This window comes from Puntigrus tetrazona, chromosome 22 (assembly GCF_018831695.1).
Source record: "Puntigrus tetrazona isolate hp1 chromosome 22, ASM1883169v1, whole genome shotgun sequence".
Classification (NCBI taxonomy): domain Eukaryota; kingdom Metazoa; phylum Chordata; class Actinopteri; order Cypriniformes; family Cyprinidae; genus Puntigrus; species Puntigrus tetrazona.
Window position 1 is genome coordinate 10,384,320 of NC_056720.1, and position 24,362 is coordinate 10,408,681.

Sequence of the window (24,362 nt, forward strand, 5' to 3'; positions counted from 1 at the left end):
CACACGTTTGGTGGTGCAAGTGCTGCTTAAATCCTCCCTTCTCCAGCTCATCATCCAATCAGTAAGCACAGTCAATCATGATGTCAGGTGGTGATCATAACCTACTCACGAGCGGAGAAACAGAGAGAGAGAGCAGGAGAGAGAGATGGGAAAAAGTATGTCCTGGGAAGTAACAGTGCACTTATGATAATTAAGGTATAATCAACATTTTTGTTACCCCTGAAACAACATTGTGCTTAACGAATCAAATTTGAAGAACTAGTTTATAGTTTTTGTGAAGTTTAGTGTTTGTTTCTTGTACATCAGTGTCATTCATCTATCATTTCCTCTGATTCTAGGCATTATGCATGGGTAAGGTTAGGTTTAGGCATAGAGATATGGTCAAAATAAAATTTTTTGGATTAAAATGTTGTTCCAGGGTCGACAAAATATGTTGACCCAGGAACACACAGAACTCTGCAATATCAGGAAGTGCCTACTGTGTAGCACAGGCCTACTGTGAATGTAGGTTATAGGGTAACACAAAATACAGCCAGAGCTGTTAATCTTGTATATTGTAGTTTCATGTAACGATGAAGAGTTAAGATGTGTTAATAGCATTATTTCTAAAGCATCTATAATAATGGTATTGTTACTATACTAATAAAATTAAGACTTTTTTACACATAAATGAGACAACTACAGCTTGTGGTTAGTGTACATGATCTAAAAACGAAAGAAGTTCTGAAGTGTGAAGTTAGGTGTGATTAAGTTAAGTTCTACCACAAGCAACCGGACTTTAACAGTCACACTCTGAAGAATGCTTTTCAGGGTAACAGTAGTTCAAATGACTTTTATTAAATGATTATTCAGTCTGTCTTTTAATGATGCTAATGCTACTGCATTACAGCTATAGAAAAAGTCGTGACACACATCAAAATGTTCAAATGTTCATTGTCCATTCCAGTTGTCATTAATGTTGTTCCTGGTGTGCAACTGTCCTGCAAAGATTAGTGTTCAAGTTGAGCTCAGCCAACAGTGCTACTGAAACCACAAGCTGAGAAAAAAGGCTTGCAAGCAGCTCGGTGTCTCCACCCGTCCTTGAATTTATATAGTGTTGGCCAGTAAGAGCCTACTGATTGTCTTGAGCCACCTGACCTTCGCTGGTAAGAATGATTATATAATATAATTTTATATTAATTGATATCTGTTGAATAAGTTAATTTGCCAGCAGTCTCTCTCTCTCAGTTCATGTGAAGGGGGGTATAGTGAACGGCACAGAAGTAAACCCCCACTCCAGACCTTACATGGTTTCTCTTCAGAAGAACTGGAGACATGTCTGTGGTGGATTTCTAATTTCTGATAGATTTGATAGAGTCTGAACTAGTATTATTCATTATACTAATATGACTTTCTTGCATAGAAATGAGAACCTAACAGCCGTGGTTAGTGCACATGACCGGAGGCAGAATAAAGCGTTTGTCCACATTGGTGTGAAGTCCTACCACATGCATCCTGAATTCAACAAGCACACTGTAATACCTTAATACATAAACATTCATAATATATGCATAAACAATACATAAACATCTTGGATGACATGGGGTATGGAGTAAATCATCAGGAAATTTTAACTTAAAAGTGAACCTATTCTTTAAAACACCAATGTTTACCTTTGTTTTACTCCATTGTTTGTCTCCTGGCATATTTTTGGGTAATGCATCAGCTGGCTAGAAATTTTAATTTGATTCAATGGTATAATTGCTGAGGTGTTGTCAATCAACAGTATGACTGAGAGCCACTGAAAAACTACATAAAAGTAAAACTACTTGCCTCTAGTTGTCTAGTTGGCTACGGGTACTAATGAGAGATCACACACTGGCCATTTCAATACTCTGATACTGAGAGGTGTGATACACCACAAGGTGAGAAAAAACACCTCTGATGAATTTTACACAAGTTCTGCACACTGCAAGTAAGTTTCAGTGTAGACTCAACTGCAATGATAATGAGATTAAGAGCATAATATGTTTTTTTAAAGCATCTATTTAAGTTCTCTGCAGTTCCTTTATCTCACAACCAGAGGTCACCATCATTAGCTTTTTAAATCGATCCACTAAATGGACTATATAACACTATACAGGCCAATAAATATATGCCAACTCTTTTATAATATCATATTTACATATTTACAATATCTGTGATAATAAATTGTCAAATATTCAAGCACCGAAATGTATGCCGACCTTCTTTATAGTTCATGACCAAACCCCCAACCACCAAGAACAATATACACTCAGCATTGCCACTGAAAACAAAAAAAGGGGAAGGCTCAGTGTCCGCATCATCCCTTTTATTTGTACAGTGTTAGTCAGCGAGAGCTCACTGATTGTCTTCAAGATGACCATCATCTCTCTGCTCCTCCTGATCTCTCTGCTTCCACACCTGACCTTTACTGGTGAGACTCATTATATAATATTAGCTATATTAACTAGTATGTAGTGAATAAACTTACTAATAGTTCTCTCTTTCTCAGCTCGTGTGAAGGTGGGGATAGTGAACGGCAAGGAAGCAAAACCCCACTCCAGACCTTACATGGTTTCTCTTCAGAAGAACTTTAAACACATCTGTGGTGGATTCCTCATCTCTGATGAGTTTGTCATGACTGCTGCACACTGCTGGAAAGGGTAAGAGTTATCTTCACTCTGCAATTCTGAGTTACAATAAAACTGACCAAATGACTGCAGTGCAACAAGACAATGTATTGAATTACGCAGATGCCCATTTTTATGTAAACAGATACCCAAGTATTCTGACGGCTGTGGTCGGTGCTCATGACTTAAGGAACTGTAATCGTTCATGCAGTGTTGAAGTGATGTCCTACATCCCACATCCATACTATACAATCTGTTCACGTCAGAATGATATCATGCTTTTGAGGGTAATAACCTATAAAACATTTATTTGTTCAAAATAATCTCTGATCAGAAAACGGGTATAAATCTGACATAATGGTTGAATTAATTGGCAACTGTAATTAATAATAAAAAATACTGGTCTTCAATATTATCTCTTAAAATGGTTGCGTTTTGAATTACAGCTACAAGAAAAGGTCAAACTAAACAACTATGTTAAATGGATATCGTTAACGAAGAAAGGAGATGTTAATGGAGGCACTCTCTGTAATGTTGCTGGCTGGGGAAGACTGTCGACTGATGGCACACTGAGCAGTGTTTTAATGGAGGCAAACATGACTACAATAAACCAAAGGGAGTGTCTGCATAAATGGGGATCAAAATACTCTGCCTCACAGATGATCTGTGCACATGGTCGTGGAGGATCCTGCAAAGTATGTACAAAAGATTACAGACTGGCTAACATATGAACTGTTTTCACTGATCTTTGTTTCTTGACAGGGAGACTCTGGAGGTCCGCTGGTTTGTGGAGACACTGCAGTTGGTGTCACATCTTTTGGGTCCGGAATACGCTGCAATTCACCTGACTATCCTAATGTCTATACTGAGATTTCAGCATTTCTTCCATGGATTCAACAAATTATTCGAAATATTAATTCAATCTAAAAACAAATGAAGGAAATTATTTTTTTTCCCTTTTTTTCTGTAAATCTTTCAATAAAAGTGTCACATAGCAATCAATCAGTCGTAGTGTCCTCATTCTCACAATCATATATGAAAATGTTGCCAGCTCGATGATGCTCTTTAATTTCTAGCCTAGCATGAATAGTTCATATCTAGCTCATATAAAAACTGTGGGTAAAGACTTTTTCGGTCTGTTGAAACAAAGCTGTAACACATCTATAGACTATAGTCTCTTTCGCTCTCTCTCATTCTGTCATCATTGCATAGGTCTACAACAACATGCTGGACACTAATCCATCATTTTGACCCAAATTTTGGGAAAATTCACAGAACTGTCACTTGCCTAATTAGATCAGTGTTGCACAATAAACATAATTTGCATATCTTTTTAAAGTATTTTTAAGCCATTTGGTACTTGTGCGCTCACAGTCATGTCCATAGCGCATATTGAGTTATTTTTCTTGAGCTTAAAGGAACAGTTCACCCAAAAATTTTAATTGTCATTTACTCCCCATAGAGTAGTTCCAAATCTGTATGAATTTTCTTGTTTTGCCGAACTCAAAGGCAGATATTTTGAAGTATGTTTGTAACTAGGCTGTTTTGAGTAACCATTGACTTTCATAGTATGTTTTTTTTCCTACTATGAAAGTCCTTTTTTTTTTTTTTTTTTTTTTTTTTAAATATCTTCATTTTCCTCCCTTTTATTTTTCATTATGCCAATAAAGCTCTGATTATGCTGACTGAAATTTTGAATTTAACATATTTAATTTCATAATTACTGAGCATGTTAATTATAAATATTAAATGTATATTAAATAAATATAGCCCTAACAATAATATAATAAAAAAATAATAATATACAAATATTAAAATTAAAATGCACAATAAACTTGTGGCCATGAGAAAAATATGTTGTTCAGCATAAGAAGTTGCGTCACAAGACATTTCTTGACATTTCTTTCCTCAACATAGCATCTCGAGGCCATAATATCACGTTCCCACAAGTTAAAATGACAATCCCATAAATTAACATCTCATGGCCATGTAATATTATCAAGTTCCCATGATTTTGTATGTCGTGGCCATGACAAAATTAAGTGAACACATACAAAAATACATACAAAATGACATAAAAATGGCTGTCCTGGTGAGTATCCTCGTAAGCAGTTGGTTGTGTCTTAAATATAAACTGAGAAAAAAGCATGCATGTATCTGTGCATTTGGTCATACGAAAGCCTTAAAGGGGCCCTTTACATATTGCGTCGTTTGCATGCTCAAGTTTGTTATTTTGAATGAAGGTGTATGGCTAGCATGTGCGTAATAAAGGTTTTTTCATGAAATACATATACCATCTATACCAAAGTTAATCTGTACAGTAACCTTCTCCATACTGCAAGGCTTTCTATCTGTCTGGTGTTGTTATTATCGTAGTGCAATTTGTATGTAATTAAATGTATTTTTTAAAAATGTATTTTTTAAAAATGTATTTATGAACTCTATTGAGGTTAGACAACCCACCTGCTGTCGAAATCAACAATAATACTTTCACATGAATTGGATGTTAATGGTGTTGAAATTCTTCAGCAAAGCGATGATATCTCAGATCATTATCTAGTCTTTTGTAAACTCCATAGCTCAAACTGACAATCCCTTGTAATTAATTGAATATTTTAAACGAATATAACACATACATTAAATGTATTTAGAAATAATAAATAACTTCATTTACCATAGATCATTATGAATACAACATTAACAGTGGCTTTCATTAAAATAACATTTTCTTTTTGCATGATGCTGCATGTGAGCAAAGTAGTTGTTAGTATAAGTCAGTCAAATACTGCCCAGTGCAAGAGAAAAAAATAATAAAATCCAAATTGCACAGCAATGCGTAACAAGGTGGATAACACATCTGTTCTCATTTTTTTATTAAAAAGATAGTGCTGGCTGCAGATAAAGTTTTAATTGTTAGCGATTTTAATATTCATGTTGATAATGAAAAAGATGCATTAGGATTAGCATTCATATACATTCTGAACTCTATGTGTCAGTGTCAATAAAAATAGTGTTGAAATTCTGCAGCAAAGCGATGATATCTCAGATCATTATCTAGTCTTGTGCAAACATAGCTAAAAGTGTACATTCTACTCCTTGTTACAAATACGGTAGAGCAATAACTTCTACCATAAAACACTGCTTTGTAAGAAATCTTCCTGATTTATCTCAGTTCCTCAAAAGAAACTATGGACTCTCTCTTTTCTAGCACTTTAGATACAGTCGCTCCTTTAGGTTTAAGGAAGATTAAGGAAGAGTTTAACACCGTGGTATAATGAGCACACCTGTGCCCTAAAAAGAGCAGCCCATAAAACGGATCACAGCTAGAGAAAAACCAAACTAGAGGTATTTCGTATAGTTTGGTAGGAAAATACCCTAACCTACACAAAAGAGAAAAATGGTATCTGTGAAAATTTCCAGTCAGAATTTACTCCGTATCAATAATACTAAATCTGCTCTCATTAGAGTGACCTTATTCTATCATCTGACCGTGGTTGAATCTTTCTATCAGTGCTACTGGATCTTAGCGCTGTGTTCAACACCATCAACCATAGCTTTCTTTTGAATAGACTAGCAAACATTCTTGGCATTAGAGGAAGAGCATAAGCATGACTCAAGTTGTACTTATCTGACACCGTCTCTTCAAATGAAGATGTGTCATATCAGTCACAAGTGCAAGTACCTCAAGGTAGTACTAGTTACTTTTCATGCTTTGTGTGGAGTTAGCTTTGATTGTAATGCTGATAATACTCAGCTATATATTTTTTTCGCTGCCGAAACTGAGAGCAAATAACAAACAAAATGCATAGTTGATATAAAAAAAATTCAATAATGGATGACTAGTAATTTCTTACTGCTAAATTCTTAAAACAACAGATGTGTTAATTATCGGACCTAAAACCTCTGCATGTAAAAAAACTTGAACACTGTCTAACACTTGATGGCTGCTCTGTCAGTTCTTTGTCATCATTTAGGAATCTAGGTGTGCATTTGATAAAAAAAATTTTCCTTTGAAAGCCACATTTCTAGCATTTGTAAATCTGCATTTTTCCATCTAAATTGTGACCTATGCTCTCAATGTCAAATGCAGAAATATTAATTAATGCGTTTATGACCTCAAGGTTTGATACTTTATTGGGTGGTTGTTCTACACACTTAATACATAAACTCCAGATGGTTCAAAATGGACCAAGAACCAAGAAGTATAATCACATTATCTTGCTTCTGCCAACACTGCACTAGCTCCCTGATTATATATTGTATAGGTTTTAAAATCTTGCTAATTACTTATAAAGCTTTGAATGGTTTAGCTCCACAGTACTTGAAAGTGCTCTTATCAGATTGGTCTAGAGACACAAGTCATAACTGGACCAAACATTAACTTATAACCAGCCCTAAACTGTGCCAGAGAACATTTTAATAGTGCTACCTAATCTCAGCCTTCAATTAAACAACATAGGGACCAGGCTTTAACCAGAATTAAAAACTGAGCCATAAAAAAGCAAAAAAAAAAAAAAAAAAACCTGTACACAACACTACAACACGATGTGCAAAAGCCAAAGAAAAGCTTGAACGCAAAACATTTGATAACAGCTGATGCAGATGAGAAGTAACACAATTATCTCCTTATTATCAGTGTTACGAACACCACAAGCAAAGAAAAAAGGGCTTACAGGCAGCTAAATGTCTCCACCCATCCTTGAATTTATAAAGTGTTTGTAAGTGATAGCCTACCGATAGTCTTCATCATGAACATCATCTCTCTGCTCCTGCTGGTCACTCTGCTGCCAAACTTGACATTCACTGGTAAGAATGATTATATAACATGATATTATATTAATTAGTATCTGTTGAATAAACCAACAGCAGTCTCTCTCTCTCAGTTCATGTGAAGGGGGGTATAGTGAACGGCACAGAAGTAAAACCCCACTCCAGACCTTTCATGGTTTCTCTTCAGAAGAACTGGAGACATGTCTGTGGTGGATTCCTCATCTCTGATAGATTTGTTATGACTGCTGCACACTGCTGGAAGTAAGACTTCAATTTAGTCTGAACTGCATTTATGAGTTAAAATCATAATATCATAATTAAAGTATTAAAGACTTGTATAATGAGGATATTGTTCATTTAACTAATATGACTTTCTTGCACAGAAATGAGAAACTAACGGTAGTGGTTGGTGCACACGACTTAAGACAGGACGACAAATCTGTCCGCATTGGTGTGAAGTCCTACCACGTGCATCCAAAATTCAACAAGCACACTTTGCAGAACGACATTATAATTTTGAGGGTAACAGAAGTTCAAATAACTCTTATTAAACAATTAGTCATACTGTCTTTTGATGAATGGAATGTTTTTGTATTACAGCTGGAGAAAGAAGTCGAACAAAACAAGAATGTAATGAAGATTTCCATATCAAAAAATGAGAGAGAGATGGAAGCTGGTTCTGTCTGCAGTGTAGCTGGCTGGGGAAGACTGAGCTTTAACGGGAGAAAGAGTTATCGTCTCATGGAAGCAGATGTGAAGATCATGAATAACACTGAATGCAAAAATAAATGGAATGACAACTTTTTAGCCCCAGAGATGATGTGTGTCTATGGCCACGGAGGAAGCTGTAAGGTACGTAAAAACATTATGGAATTGAGACCATCATTAGTGAGAAGTACCGTATCATTTTTGTCATGTGTTGATCTGTGTTTCTTCACAGGAGGATGGAGGAGGTCCTTTGGTTTGTAAAGACACTGCAGTCGGTGTCACTTCCTTTGGTGACCCAGAAATCTGCAATAATCCTGAACGACCTGTAGTTTATATAAAGATTTCTGCATATATTCCATGGATCTGCTCTGTTATTCAAAATGTTGAGTGATTTTTACAATGAAACATAATGAAGCCTTTGTTTAAATGTTCAATAAACAAACTATGTGTCATGCATCAGTTGTAAGCAGTGCTAATTATTAAATTATTTTAATTATTTAAATGTGTTATACACATATACATGCAATTGTGTGCTTTTATATATACATAATGAAAATACACAGCACATACATGTATGTTACATAAACTAAAACTTATGCTGGATGTGACAGCACTAGTTTGGACACTTTCTGACACTGTTTAAAACTGAATAAATGTCATTGCATTAGATAAAAAATATCAAAATAGCGAGGTGTAACATTTCTATACAAGAAAGTGTCTAAACATTTCTCTTTCAAATAATTGGGCAAAAACCAGCAGTTTTCTATTACTGTTACACCTGGTGGAAAATGTATATATTAGGGGTGAACCCAAATAGTCGCAAACTTGATGATTTAATAGGATGAACCTGATTTGAATATCCAACCATTAATACTTTAATGTGAAAAAAGATGATCATCATAAACAAAAGAATCAGAGACAACATAGGTCATAACATAGATCACACAAATTGTAACCATGGCATTGGCAGATTATCAGCATGGACTTGTTCAGCCATCAGCAAAAATTTTAGGAGACTGGACTGCTTCCTGATCTATCTGCAGAAACAGTCATTCAAGTGCTGCAAGGCTCCGTTTGCTCAGCATAGCCAGGCAGATAGCGTGATCACAGATAATGGCCCCCAGTTTGGAGCTATGTTTAGGTGAATTTGAACTTCGCCGCTGAGACATCCTGAGTTAAACAGAGTTGGCCATGAAGATTGCTAAGATTGCTTGTAGTGACTAAATAAGCTCATGATTTGTCACAGCACTCTGGAGGGGTAGCACCTGTCTTTCGAAAGTGAAACTATACTCTTATCTTGTGAATCTGGGGGGATCTTTATATGGATGCAGCCAGAATCGACCCTCAGTACAAGCATTGGTCAGGAATTAAACTGAACAGTCAAGCATAAACTAGTCCTGGTCGATGGTCCAAGTTACCCAAGAGAGTTATAGGGATCTTACTATTTAATCCAGGAAATGAAAATGTTCTGTTGCAGATAGAGGCGCAATTGTAGTATAATCGCTGATGTGTCGTATTTTAGGGATTTGGACAAAATACCTATACAGGCGTATTGGTTGGAGAACAGGTTGTTTAAATGTATTATTCTGTGTTAAATACTGTGTAGCGCACTGTGAATGTAGGCTATAAGGTAACACAAAATGCAGCCAGAGCTATGCACCTTGTACATTGTGGTCACAAGGTGTGTGACACAAAGTAACACATTCCTTAAAATCACATATCCGTTTAAAAAAAAGTTCATAAATGAATCATCTTTTGTACATACGTCGCAGAATCCACCAATGCCATATGTACACATCATCTTCGGGATCGAGTAGATCTCTCCCCATCTGATTTTGCATTCTGCGTTATCCATTACATACACCCTCATCTTCATTAGACGATCATTTGCTGAGCCATTAGTCCTCAGGCTTCCCCAGACGGCGACTCTGCAGGCAGAATCGGCTTTGATGTCTTCCTTTTGTGTTTGTATTTTAATAATCTTGACTTTACTGTTTTCCTTGACTTTTTTCTGCAGCTGTAACGCAATAACATTATCGTAGTTCAAATACACCGAATCGTATTTTTACTTCAGATGTTATACACAAGAATGCATTAAAAAGTAAGTCTTTGTGCTGTGCTTTAAATGTAGAGTCTGTAGATTTTTACCCTCAAAAGCATAATGTCATTCTGGTATGTGTGACTCTTAGGTCTGTAACCTGGATGCTTGTGGTAGGACTTCACTCCGAAGCGGACAGACCCCTCGTTCTTGTCTTTTAGGTTATGTGCCCCAATCACAGCTGTCAGTATCTCATTTCTGCTAAAAGAAGGTTTTAGTAAAGCATATAGTATAGTATAGTAATTAATCTAAAAACATCAATATTGTCATTATTGCAGGCCAGTAATGGAAATAATGGCATTATTAATAATGGAGCCAGTAATCAGACAAATGACTGTTTCCCACGTTACAATGTGGCGATGCTGTGATTTATTATAACATTGTTGGAATTATATTTTTCATTTCATTTGAATGGATACACATCGTAGCTAGCTATTTGACTTAAACTCTAGTGTGAAGGCACGGGTCGCAAATAAGAGTCTTTGGTAACATGCAGAATTGACGCTCTACATGTAAACAATATATTTTAAAAAATAACAGAGCTCATTTGGAACTGCTGGTTCCTCTGGTAGCAGGCGGAACTTAAACGCAAAAGAAAAATCTCAAAAGAGCTCTCGCCTCTTATCGTCCCTGTTATGATTACAACAAATCAGTTCAAGCGAACGCATGCTACGTGATTAATATTCATGAACCCAGCAGTTTATCTTAATAACACCCCGATTTAATAGAAACACAATGACAAACAATATCTTAAGCATCACCACCAGTTCAGAGTTCAGTCATCATGACAAATATGCAAATATTCGTATTGCAATCGTATTATAATTCATGATTGACTAATGCATAGTGTAGATGATTGTTTTATAATGATAATGTATTCTATCTAGTACCCTTTTCATTTAACATGTAATATTGGGGGCATCCGACTTATTTGACAATCGAACTTAGTAACGTGCCAAACACTGCTAAAGTCTTATTTATTTCTGCAATGTGCAGCAGTCTAGACAAACTGGTTGTGAATGAGAAATCCACCACAGATGTGTTCCTTGTTCTTCTGAAGAGAAACCATGTAAGGTCTGGAGTGAGCTTCTGCTTTCTGGCCATTTACTATATCCACATTTACAAGAGCTGTGAGAGAAATACAGTTAGTCGCCTATTCACCGTACATGAACCACCTTAATGAGGTATCAGCAAGAAATCCAGAAAACATACTGACATCTTGGTTGAGATGAATAATCTTTTATTGATTAATTGGTAGCACTTTATTTTACAGTATGTGTACTTTCCAGGTACACACATGGTAAATATCTTGTACCTACAGGCAAATGAGCGGTGATATAAGGTACTTACATGAAGTGCATGTACTATACTTAAAAGTCATACGTGCGTGGTAATTAGTTTGTAATACCCAACCATTCATTATAGCCGTGTTTCTTATTTGTTACCATGTACATAGACTTCAGGTTACCACTCATCTGCCTCTAGGTACAAGATACATACCATGTCTGCACCAGGGAACTACACATACTTTAAAATAAAGCGCTAACAATTAAATAAAATGCAGTTCAGTCAATCAGTCTCACCGGTGAAGGTCAGGTGTGGAAGCAGAGAGATCAGCAGGAGCAGAGAGATGATGGCCATCTTGAAGAATCAGTGAGTTCTCGCTGACAAAAACTGGTATAAATAAGGGTGCACAAAGTTTCCCCTAAAGTTTTCTTTTCTTTCTATTTTTTCTTTCTCAGTTTGTGGTATAAGTGACACAAAGATGAGTCACTATTGTTCTTGTCAATCTTTGTGGTCTCATTTTCAGGCCTAACCGTATTCAGCAGATCACCCTTCATTTTGGTTAACAATGTTTTGTTTAGTTTTTTCTTATGCTTGTTCAGTGAACAATAAACTATTGCACATGCACCAAGGCTCCAGAGGTTAGATTTCAACATGGAATGAGACAATGACACAGATATTTTTGGACACTTTCTTGTGTCCAATGTCTAGCATCACTGGAAATGCTACTTGGTGTAATATTTAGCATCTAATGGACTGGAATTCAAACGTTTTTAAACACTTAAGTGCCAGAAAGTGTTCCACGGTAGGAAGGAAGAATATTGATACATCTCACTGGTTTTGTATTATTGTGGCAGAAGTCACTTATCTTTTCAGTGCACTGCTTTTTTATAAGGACCACTTGACATCATGCAGTGGTTCTATGGAAAATATGCAGAAATTGTTGTATAAATGTTCATGACTATTCTAGAATTTTGTGTCACCAACGGAAATGACTGCAGTGTTGAGATGCCTGTAAGTTTTTTTTTTTTTTTTCCTTGTCAGTTTGTGGTATATGAGCAACACAATGACGTCTCATTTTCAGACAACAGATGTTTGTTCTAGAAGTATTAAACTGCTTAACATTTTGGTACTTGAACAGTTTACAATTCATGACCATAATTATCAGTATATCTGAATGAAAACAAACATCTGTGGCGACAAGTGGTACATATATGTTATTTATACAATTTTTTTTCAGTTTTTTTCAAATCTGATTGATTTAAAGCCCTTTTCAGCAGTGTGATATTCTAGCGATAACAGAACTCCAACCATTTCTTCATTTGTATCTGTCACACCGTTTGTCTGCCCACGGGATCTGTCTGCCTGAACGCCGAACTCTCTGACGACTACGATCCTCTGCCAAGGAAAGTTGTATATGAACTTTATAGTAGATTTTCAGTTTCCTTTATTCGGCTGGATGCCGCTGTACGCTTTTTGTTATTAAACTGACTGGGTTCGATTGTATTCAGAGTATATATGAGAAATCGTCTCGTTGATCAGAGCCTGACAGTATCACCCCGCGTGCAGTATTTCTCATATTTATCATGGCGGATACCCCATATCCACTATGATTTTATAAAGAATATAGTTTTAGTGTCACGTGATGTAGTTTCAAGTGAGAATGCAGTTTGTTAACAAAAAATAATGTCTATTTGAAAATTAGCTTCAATGTTTTTGAGCTCCCTATTTAATATGGCAACATCTATTAAATAATTTCAATTAAAATTAACATTTACACTCAATAAGTTGCATTCTTTTTTATAACGTGCTCCTATACCCAGGAGCAGATAATTGCCGCTTGCAATAGGTGGTACAAATAGCAATGCTTTTTGCACTTACATAATGCTGCTATTTTTAATTAGTGTAAATGACATCTATTGCAAATAGCTTCTATCACTATTTACACTTAGTGCAAATAGTAGCTGCCAGTATGGAAATGCACTTGCCAGTACACTACTAGTACAATGATATTTGTATGCATGAAGTTTACTTAAAAATATGAACTTTACTTAATTATAATTATACTTATAAATATATCTTGGTATAATGTTGTACTTCATCCATGTCATGAATGTTATAAACCGTTCTGATTTTGCAACGTTGTATAAAACAAATTATGGTTATAATACAAAAAATGTCATACATACATAAAGGTAAAGTAAAAAAAAAACAACATTCCGTGGAACTTTACAGATCATTATGATCTATGCTCAAAGGAATAATTTGGGTTTCGGTTCATTCCGACATACCGAGCTATATCTTCTATCTTGTGGCTTCACCTGAAAGTTGACGCTCATGACACATGAAGTAACACTTACTATTGGTGCTATTGACTCCTCACACTGAGAAAAAAGACTTTAGGATGTCCACCCACCCTTATATTTATATAGTGTTTCACCCGCATGATCTCACTGATTGTCTTCATGATGACCATCATCTCTCTGCTCCTCCTGATCTCTCTGCTTCCAAACCTGATCTTCACCGGTGAGACTGATTATATAACATCATATTAGCTATATTAAGTGATATGTAGTGAATAAGCTGACTAATAGTTCCATCTCTCTCTCAGCTCGTGTGAAGGTGGGGATAGTGAACGGCAAGGAAGCAAAACCCCACTCCAGACCTTACATGGTTTCTCTTCAGTTTATGGGGCACCACATCTGTGGTGGATTCCTCATCTCTGATGAGTTTGTCATGACTGCTGCACACTGCTGGAAGGGGTACGAGTTTGTTCAGTCTAAACTGCAATGTTGAGTTAAAACCGCAAAAATTACTGCAGTGTGACAAGGTAAAGTAAAGGAAAGTGAACATTTCTCTTTGAACAGATATCCAGGTCTGACGGTTGTTGTTGGCGCTCATGACTTAAGGAAAAGTAAGCATTCATACCGCGTCGAAGTGAAGTCCTACATCCCTCATCCAGACTATCCGTTATGTTCGATTCGGAACGACATCATGCTTTTGAGGGTAACAACATTTAAAATGTTTAGTTGTTCAAAATAATCTTTGCTCAATAAACAGTGGCATCTATTTCTATTTTAAATATCCTTTTTAAGAGTTAATTGTAAATAAACATTGACATTCAGGGCTTCTTTACAAATCTCAAAAACATCAGTATTATCAAATTCAGTCTTATAAAAAGTTTAAATCTCGTATTAATGGATGTGTTCTTGATTTACAGCTACAGGAAAAGGTCAACATTAACAGATATGTTAAATGGATATCGTTACCGAAGAAAGATGTCAATGGAGGCACTGTCTGTAGTGTTGCAGGCTGGGGAAGATTGTCAATGAAAGGCCGAACGAGCAGTGTTTTAATGGAGGCAAACTTGATTACAATAAACAATAAAGTGTGTAAAAATAGATGGGGACCCAAGATCTTCACCTCACGGATGATCTGTGCATATGGTTGTGGAGGATCCTGTAAAGTAAGTACAAAACATTTACAGACTTGCTAACATATGAACTGTTTTCACTGATCTTTGTTTCTTAACAGGGAGACTCTGGAGGTCCGCTGGTTTGTGGAGACACTGCAGTTGGTGTCACATCTTTTGGGTCCGGAATACGCTGCAATTCACCTGACTATCCTAATGTCTATACTGAGATTTCAGCATTTCTTCCATGGATTCACAAAACTATTAAAAATACTGAGTGAATATGAAAAACAATTTTCTGACAATCTTTCAATAAAATTGTTACCTGGCAATCAATCAGTCACAGTGTTGTCCTCATTGTCACAATCAACAATGTCCAAAGCCATTTCATATTAGTTCACTTTCCATACAAAAAGTGTTCTTGTCGATAAGCCTATATGTGTAACAATATGTGTAACTGTTATAATATGTATTAATAAAGTTGTTATAGGGTAATTATTATCATCATTATTATTGCCTCATGTTTTTATTTTATTTTACAAAGCAAAAACAAAATTACAATATAAAATATAAAATCATAACACTAACATTTAAGAATGTTTATGAAGCATTTATTTTGGAAGAAACCCGCAGGATCTTAGTGGCGGCTATTTGTGTATTTTAAGTGTAAATAGCAATTAGACTCTATTAACACTAACACTAGCATATTTTCTTAGCATAGTTTTTGTTTGTTACTACAGCAACAGAGTTTTCTTTCAGAATCATCCTGGGTCCATTTTGACTAATATTAAAATAAAGTGGTGCGTGATAAGACACCCAGCTCTCTGATGCTTCACAAAATAAAAATAGTTTCATTATTGTCTGTTAAGCGTACTAACATTTGTAACAATTGTTTATCGGTGTAGTTACCTTAATCCATCATTACAGGTTTGTATTTATCTATATGATCTATAAGGAATATTGCAGGTTCAGTGTTCGGCTTGAGCTCAGTCAACAGCATAATGTTGATCACAACAAAATAAACTTCCAAATTAAACTAATCAATGCAAAAAGCCATTTTCATATTCTGACAGCAAGCATCTGTGCATCTCTTGCATTGAAGTTACTTATGGAGTAACACATAAGTGTTACAGACATCACAAGTTGAGAAGAGACTTTACAGACTCCGCCCATCCTTGTATTTATACAGTGTTTTTCTAGCAAGAGCTCACTGATTGTCTTCATGATGACCATCACCTCTCTGCTCCTGCTGATCTCTCTGCTGCCAAACCTAACCTTCACCGGTGAGACTCATTTTATAACGGCATATTATATTAATTGGTATCTGCCGACTGACAGCAGTCTCTCTCTCTCAGTTCATGTGAAGGGGGGTATAGTGAACGGCACAGAAGTAAAACCCCACTCCAGACCTTTCATGGTTTCTCTTCAGAAGAACTGGAGACATGCCTGTGGTGGATTCCTCATTTCTGATAGATTTGTTATGACTGCTGCACACTGCTGGAAGTAAGACTTCAATTTAGTCTGAACTGCATTTATGAGTTAAAATCATAATATCATAATTAAAGTATTAAAGACTTGTATAATGAGGATATTGTTCATTTAACTAATATGACTTTCTTGCACAGAAATGAGAAACTAACGGCCGTGGTTGGTGCACACGACCTAAGACAGGACGACAAATCTGTCCGCATTGGTGTGAAGTCCTACCACGTGCATCCAAAATTCAACAAGCACACTTTGCAGAACGACATTATGATTTTGAGGGTAACAGTAGTTTAAATAACTGTTATTAAACAATTAGTCATACTGTCTCTGTGATGAATGTAATTTTTTTGTATTAAAGCTAAAGAAAGAAGTCAAAGAAAACAAGAATGTAATGAAGATTTCCATATCAAAAGAAGAGACAGACATCAAAGCTGGTTCTGTCTGCAGTGTAGCTGGCTGGGGAAGACTGAGCTTTAACGGGAGAAAGAGTTATCGTCTCATGGAAGCAAATGTGAAGATCATGAATAACACTGAATGCAAAAATAAATGGAAAAACAACTTTTTTGCCTCAAAGATGATCTGTGCCCATGGCCATGGAGGAAGCTGTAAGGTACATAAAAACATGGAATCGAGACCATCATTAGTGAGAAGTACTGTATCATTTCAGACGTATTGATCTGTGTTTCTTTACAGAAGGATGGAGGAGGTCCTTTGGTTTGTGGATACACTGCAGTCGGTGTCACTTCCTTTGGTGACCCAAAAATCTGCAATAATCCTGAACGACCTGTAGTTTATATAAAGATTTCAAAATACTATGAGTGGATCTGCTCGATTATATCAAATATTGTAAGTGGTGCTTATTAATGCAGCCTACTTCTATTATAAGGATTCATGTAACTAAAATTACTTCTAGGTTCCTGTTTGCTTTGACCTCACATATGTGTTAATGCATGTATGTTTTAAATGTGTTGTAGACTGCGATGTTAATATGCATACTCATGATATCTTTGCATTGGAAATTTTGCTAATTATTCATGTAATAATTAATTGATAGATCACATTTAATATGTAATATATTAGAGCTGTCAAATGGTTATTCATGATAATCCATCCAAAATAAAAGCTTTTGTTTATATGATATATGTCTGTGTACTGTGTATATTTATTACGTATATATATATATATATATATATATATATATATATATATATATATATATATATATATATATATATATATATATATATATATATATATATATATATAAATACACATGTGTGTATATTATTGTCAATCGATTAAATTATTGAATAGTGATTAATCGCATGACTGTCGTGAGTTAACTCGCAAATTAATATTTTTCAAGTTTTTAGTACACTAACTGACATGGGCCTGGAGCAGATTGGAGTTTTACTTACACAAACATTTTCTGAGAGCAGAAAGAAAAACGTCAGGTTTACGGATTCAACCAAAGAAACCGGTCAGGAAATTTGAACGCATGGACGAAATACTTTACAGGGAGGCATTTATTGCATTTATCCCGTTTTCATGAAAGAACAGAAAGAAAATGAACATCTCTAACGTTTATTAAAATAAAGATGCAGAGAACAACTTTGCATGCAGTATTAAAACGAATGATTACATAAATTATGTATAGGCCTACAATTACATGAATAAAAATGTACAGCAAGCAGCTTTGTTTACCTCATATAAATAAGAGGTTATTTAATTTTAAGTGACATCCATTATTTTGAGGGATAAAATTGAAGAAATTATGAAAGTCTGTTTTTAAACCAGAGATTATAATAGTATATTACTGCATTTTAAATGTATTAAATGACATTTTATTTCTATCAGACTACTACGAAACTGGCCGTGTCAGCAGTGCTTCCCTGGGTGGATAATGATCGCATGTTTCTTTTGGGGCTATAGGTGCAACATGTGGACTTAGCCGTCTGTAACTATGTTTTCTACAATTGCAGTGAGGTATAGTGTTGTAAATAGGATGCAATTTTGATTTCTGTTTCTGGATTCGCTGTTACTCTCTTCATGGCCTCATCAACATCGAGGGTGAGAAAGTGGAGACTAGATCTTTAAATATCTTGGAGTTCACATTACTCAGAATCAGCACCTCAGAGAGGGTCAAAAAAGGACTTCAAAGACCTCTTTCTTGATTTCTTGAGAGAGTTGAAGAAGACAAGACTTCTGGTGAACTTCTACAGGTCAGTCATTGAGTCGGTCAAAATCTATTGCATTTTAGTGTGTGTACCTCAGAAAACAGGAAAGCTCTCCGGTCTGGAGGACATCTGTAGGTCACGCTGCATCCTGAAGGCCAAAACCATCATCGGAGATCTTTCACATCCAGGTCACTCTTCTGTCGTCTGGGAAACGATACAGAACATTGCATGCCCACACAACTAGACTTAAAAATATCTTTCATCACAGAGCTGTTCCTCTATTGAACATCCCATCTGTTATAGGGACCATTCTCATGTACGGATCTAGTACTGTGAAATATTTTATTACGTATAAATCTCTTCATCACGATTAAGATGTCAGTTACACTACTTCAGCACTTTTTTGTCTAATCGAACATGATGCACATACACATAACGTATACATTTATTCATGTTTGCTAGGTGCTATGTGTTTCTTGTGTACTGCTGAATCACTTCTTGTACTTTCTTGTAAGTCGCCATCTGGAGGTTGCTCCACTTTACTACAGCATTGTTCTGAAAAAGAAAAATCGTCAGGATGGTTTTGCATATTACTGTTGCACTACTGTGTATGTCGCACTTTACTTATGGATTATGTTCAAGTTAGTTCAATTTAAAGGTTTTAATGTACAACTATGCATAAAGTTGTAAAAGTAATTTTATATTTTTACTGTTCCTGTCCTGTGAGAACAAAAAAAAAAAGAGAAGAAAACTATAAGAATAATAATAAAGAATAATACTCCACATTTTTTAATTAGATGAATTAACATTATTTTCAGTGTAGCTTGTGTGTGGCAACCTTTCACAGTTACTTCCTTCTTTCAGCTCACCACCAGAGGTCACCATATACCAGGTTTTTTAAAATGAAAAATATAGTTTATACACAAAAACATCCCCAAATGAAGCACCTATCAAACCCACTGTGGGAACTCCAGCTCTCACGACATCCGCAGACGTCTGCATGCATACACGCTTCATTTTTTTATCATTTATGCAATCTTTAGTCAGAAGGTAAGACAGGAAGCATTAACAGGAACAATATCTTCTCATCACTGTGTTACTCATATTGTATGAGGGGTTTTTGTGTAGTTACAACCATTTTGGCTGTGCAGTGTACAGTGTGATGAAACTGAGCATCATGACTCTCTCGTTCGACAGATCTGAGTATCAGACAGTTGCGGTTGGTGCTCATGACGTACAGGACAGTAAGAATTCAGATCGTATCGATAGAGAAGCACTCCCACATCCAAGATATATGATTAATCTTCTTTGGAATGACGTCATGCTTTTGAGGGTAATAACTTGCAATACATTTAGTTGTTGACAACTTCATCATACAGCGGTTCAGACTTGGGTTTATTAACATCAGATGAGTCTTTAAATTACAGTTAGAGGAAAAAGTCAAGCTAAACAGCAAACTTGAATGGATGTCATTACCAAAGAAAGGGGAAGGTGTTGTGGAGAATACTCTCTGTAGCGCATATAATGAACAACAGAGAATGTCACAAGAAGCGGGAAGAGAAGTTCTGAGTCTCACAGATGTTGTTCACACGTAGTCATGCTGGATCTTGCATTATAAGCACAATTATTATGTTCGTTTATGAACCGGGTTTCAACAGTATATGGCATTTTATTGTCTTTTTCTCTTAACAGGGGGATTCTGGGGGACCTTTGGTTTGTGGAAACACTGCAGTTGGCGTCACAATATTTGGATATAAATTACTCTGCAATTCCCCCAAGAAACCGAATGTGTATATTAAGATTTCATGGATCAACAACGTAATTAGAAATGTGAATTGACTCTCAGAAAGAAACAGTCTCTTTAACAGTCGCTTTAGCTGACCTGTATCAACTTTTCCTGCTAAGATAGCTTCTAGAGGCAACATTTTCCAACTGGTGGCCTTTGATTTTCTCCGTCGTTCTTAAAACTTAATGCAGTCTCTTCCAATCAGCAGCAGAGTAGCCTTGGTATACAGTATAGTTCAGAACAGACTCAACTATTGCATGATAAAACTGGATGAGCTCCTGTCTCCTGTCCATATTATTTCTCCTAAGCAGGAAGTGGACTTTCTGAGGTCTCTGAGTCCTGCTACAGTTGTGTCATCCAACTTAATAATGGAATTAGAAGGACGGACAGGTTGTAAGTCATGTGTAATGTATAAAGGGTATACAAGACTGGGCTCAGTACATAACCCTGGGAGGCTCCAATGTTCTGTTTAAAGTGCCACATAATAGGCTTTGACATTTCACGCAGTGTGTAACACAAAAAAAGTAAAGTGAATTGTTGAAATGTAGTCTTTGCCACTGGGTGTCACTTTTTGAGTGGTAAAAATGGCGATTTCCCCTGTACATAAAAAAAGCACCGCTCTGACAAACACTGCTTTATCAGGCATCACAGGCATGATGAAGTCAATCACCAAAGATAAGCATCATGCAGAGAAGGGGTTTGGAAACCAATCGTTCCGAGATGTGAGCAAGTTAAGATAAAAAAAAAAAAAAAAATGAAATGCATATGAAAGTGTTTTAGGGGCACTTTAAGGAATTTGTGGAAGGCAAACCAATCTTTCACTGTCCCATGAAATTCTTTATCGTGTGGATTCCTACTGAAATAATCAATCGTGCACAAAAATTCAACAATCAACGGTGAATGTGACTATGTGCACTAAACAGTTCAGAAGCTGCATTTAAGTGACGAATTAAGAGAGGGGTGTTTTTCTCACCTTTGAGGTCTTTGTTCTGGTCACAAAGTGTCAATTAGTGTCAACCCTGTTGAAAAAAAACAGCATGTGCTGGTTACGTTATTTGCTGGTTTATGCTGGTGGTCGGATCACCTTATGACCAGCTAAGGACAAACAGCTTGAAAATATACTCAGCATATGCTGGTTTTTATAACAGGGAAACTATGTACCAAAATAACTTTAGAACATCCACCTAAAGGGTCACCATCCCTAACCTACTATATATTGTCCTATAAATACACCACTTGTGTTATAACGTTGTTTTTCAATGAATTAACTGCAAATGTTTAAGCACCAAAATTTATGCAATCCTAGAATAAACCATCTGCGGCCAAGAACAACAATTACTCATCATTGCTATTTCCACCACAAACTGAAAAAGACAGTTTACTGGCGGCTCAGTGTCTCCATCCACCCTTCTCTTTATACAGTGTTCATCAGTGATTGTTTCTTCATCATATCTCTGCTCCTGCTGGCCTCTCCGCTTCCAAACCTGACCTTCGCCGGTGAGACTGATTACACAAAAAAATAAATAAAATAAATATGGTCACAAGCACATATGAGTTTGCCTAAGTCACTTCACATGAGCAAGGAAGTCTCATATCTAGCCTACTTGATTAGGCAAAGAGCAAGATAAACTTGTTTGGCTCAGATGGTGTCCAGCACGTGTCCACATAAACACTATGTGATGCAAATTTGCCAACCTTATGTAAATGAAACATGCATGTAATAAGATTTATGTCAATCCAATTTTAAATCCATAAGAAACATGTATGTGTTATACGATAATAAACCCAATGTACTTAAACGCATGCATCACATTTACATAATCTTTATCAATAAACCCAATGTATTTAGCGTTTTAATCCTACCCCACCTAATCACAATGTGCTAAGTCTAACTACAAACAAAAAAGCAACATCATTGTAACATTATGTTCATTTATTAATGCTTTAAAGCATTTGGCCATATATTAGCTAGCAAGACATATTAGACAGTGTTGAAACACTTGGGTGCAAAAACAAAAAAAGAATATACTGAATACTGAAGAGTAGAAATAGCAAATACTCTAGAGTTGGATAGTTATTGCAGTGATTTTTTATATGAATTTGAACTGATCCAAAGTTTTGACAGTTAACAGATTTATATAGGTTCTAAGTAATCAGATCCTATAGACAGATAGACAGCTCAACCGCTCAGCTATCTATTCATTAGATCCGATCTCGCTTCTGAGAAATGTCACGCTTTTCAGTAGTGAAAACATTTTATTGATAAAAATGCATAATATTTTCTTTAACTTCCATAATCTGTCACGCGAGGCCTGTTTTATTATGGATGCGAAACTACTAACTTGCATGTATGCATGCTTCATCCTTCTCATCTATACCACAGTATCTTTTCATCATTGTGTTGCTGCCATGAGCAACTCAACGTCTCCGCCCACCTTCGAAGTATAATTATACAGTGTCGTGTCAGCGAGAGCTCACTGATTGTCTTCATGATGACCATCATCTCTCTGCTCCTGCTGGCCTCTCTGCTTCCACACCTGACCTTCACCGGTGAGACTCATTATACAACAGCATATTATATTAATTGGTCTTTGCTGAATAAGCTGACTAATAGTTCTATCTCTCTTTCTCAGCTCGTGTGAAGGTGGGGATAGTGAACGGCACAGAAGCAAAACCCCACTCCAGACCTTACATGGTTTCTCTTCAGAAGGACAAGACGCATATCTGTGGTGGATTCCTCATCTCTGATGAGTTTGTCTTGACGGCTGCGCACTGCTGGAACGGGTAATTGTTTTGTTTAGCATGAACTGCGTTTTACGTGTTAAAATCGCGTTGGCTGACATAACACTTGCAATGCAATTACGTATATGTCATGAATGAGCTTCATAAATCAGCACAAACTGCTTTTTCAACAGAAATGAGATTCTGACAGTTGTGGTTGGCGCTCATGACTTGAAGAAAAGTGCGAGTTCTGATCACATCGCAGTGAAGAACTACATCCCACACGAGAACTCTGATCAGAATGACATTATGCTTTTAGAGGTAACCAACTATAATGCTTTCAGTTATCCAAAATAGTGATCAGTGCATATAAAACCAATGATCCCTTATTAGATTCTAATCATCACCATCAATAAGCACCTTGGCCTTCAGGGCTTCCTCACAATAGCAGTGTAATCAACTGCAGTTAATTCTTATACAAAATCATTAAACCACTTTATTAATAGTGGTTGTGTTTTTGAATTACAGCTACAGGAAAAACTCAACCTGAACAACTACGTTAAATCGATACCATTAACAAAGGATGGAGAAGACGTAGAGGCAGATACTATCTGTAGCGTTGCCGGCTGGGGACAGCAGAATAACGGCCAAAAAAGCAATCGTCTAATGGAGGCAGGCGTGTACATATTGGATAACACAGAATGTGAAAAAAAATGGAGACCGGTCTACTCAGTCTCAAAGATGCTGTGCACACGCGGCCATGGTGGATCCTGCCTTGTGCGTACAAAAAACGATTCAGAAAATTGATCATGTTCATTTCTGAACTGAGATTTAACAGATACAGTATTATTTCAGTGACGTGTTGATCTGCGTTTCTTCACAGTACGACTCAGGAGGTCCTTTGGTTTGTGGAGACACTGCAGTTGGCATCACAGCTTTTGGATACAGAGAGAAGTGCAATTCACCTCTATATCCTAATGTCTATACGAAGATTTCACCCCATCTTCAATGGATCAATAGCAATATAAAGCAAGTTAAGTTCTTGAAATCTTCTGTGTAAGCTCTTTCAATAAATGTATCATCTGGAAATCAGAAATCTTGAGAAATGTCTTCATTACCACATACATACATACATACATACATATACCATATATATATATTCTGGCTTTTAAATTATTATTTAGATTTTTTTTTTTTTTTTTAAATATAGTTGTATTGCATTGCATCTGAAATGCATAAACTGAATGTGTGTAATGTAGAAAAATGTATGTATAGCTATAACAGTATA

The 24,362-nt window shown here is 36.2% G+C and overlaps 5 protein-coding genes and 1 pseudogene across 5 annotated transcripts; 5 read left to right on the forward strand and 1 right to left on the reverse strand.

The window, feature by feature from the left end:
- Positions 1–1,043: 1,043 nt before the first annotated feature.
- LOC122328190 (mannan-binding lectin serine protease 1-like) lies at positions 1,044–8,552 on the forward strand. The gene is made up of 11 exons (XM_043223899.1): positions 1,044–1,145; positions 2,345–2,437; positions 2,516–2,666; positions 2,779–2,920; positions 3,080–3,328; positions 3,396–3,543; positions 7,347–7,439; positions 7,517–7,664; positions 7,787–7,925; positions 8,004–8,255; positions 8,344–8,552. Exons 2-11 carry the CDS (start codon positions 2,380–2,382, stop codon positions 8,500–8,502), a joined length of 1,539 nt encoding a protein of 512 aa, XP_043079834.1. The 5' UTR covers positions 1,044–1,145; positions 2,345–2,379; the 3' UTR covers positions 8,503–8,552.
- A 1,140-nt stretch (positions 8,553–9,692) lies between these two features.
- Positions 9,693–11,850, reverse strand: LOC122328192 (granzyme-like protein 1). The gene is given in 5 exon segments (XM_043223900.1): positions 9,693–9,734; positions 9,877–10,128; positions 10,260–10,400; positions 11,171–11,337; positions 11,793–11,850. Coding segments are annotated over 5 exon segments (660 nt in total).
- Positions 11,851–13,949: 2,099 nt separating this feature from the next.
- On the forward strand, positions 13,950–15,229 carry LOC122327181 (granzyme B(G,H)-like). Its single transcript, XM_043222364.1, has 5 exons — positions 13,950–14,019; positions 14,105–14,255; positions 14,361–14,499; positions 14,714–14,959; positions 15,028–15,229. The coding sequence occupies exons 1-5, from the start codon at positions 13,959–13,961 to the stop codon at positions 15,184–15,186; spliced, it is 756 nt and encodes a 251-aa protein (XP_043078299.1). The 5' UTR covers positions 13,950–13,958; the 3' UTR covers positions 15,187–15,229.
- An 877-nt stretch (positions 15,230–16,106) lies between these two features.
- On the forward strand, positions 16,107–17,408 carry LOC122327821 (granzyme B-like). The gene is made up of 5 exons (XM_043223452.1): positions 16,107–16,188; positions 16,261–16,408; positions 16,531–16,669; positions 16,749–17,000; positions 17,084–17,408. The coding sequence occupies exons 1-5, from the start codon at positions 16,128–16,130 to the stop codon at positions 17,252–17,254; spliced, it is 771 nt and encodes a 256-aa protein (XP_043079387.1). The 5' UTR covers positions 16,107–16,127; the 3' UTR covers positions 17,255–17,408.
- A 2,336-nt stretch (positions 17,409–19,744) lies between these two features.
- Positions 19,745–20,406, forward strand: LOC122328193 (annotated as a pseudogene).
- A 2,419-nt stretch (positions 20,407–22,825) lies between these two features.
- On the forward strand, positions 22,826–24,164 carry LOC122327820 (granzyme A-like). Its single transcript, XM_043223451.1, has 5 exons — positions 22,826–22,903; positions 22,987–23,137; positions 23,269–23,395; positions 23,603–23,851; positions 23,958–24,164. The coding sequence occupies exons 1-5, from the start codon at positions 22,843–22,845 to the stop codon at positions 24,132–24,134; spliced, it is 765 nt and encodes a 254-aa protein (XP_043079386.1). The 5' UTR covers positions 22,826–22,842; the 3' UTR covers positions 24,135–24,164.
- Positions 24,165–24,362: the final 198 nt, after the last annotated feature.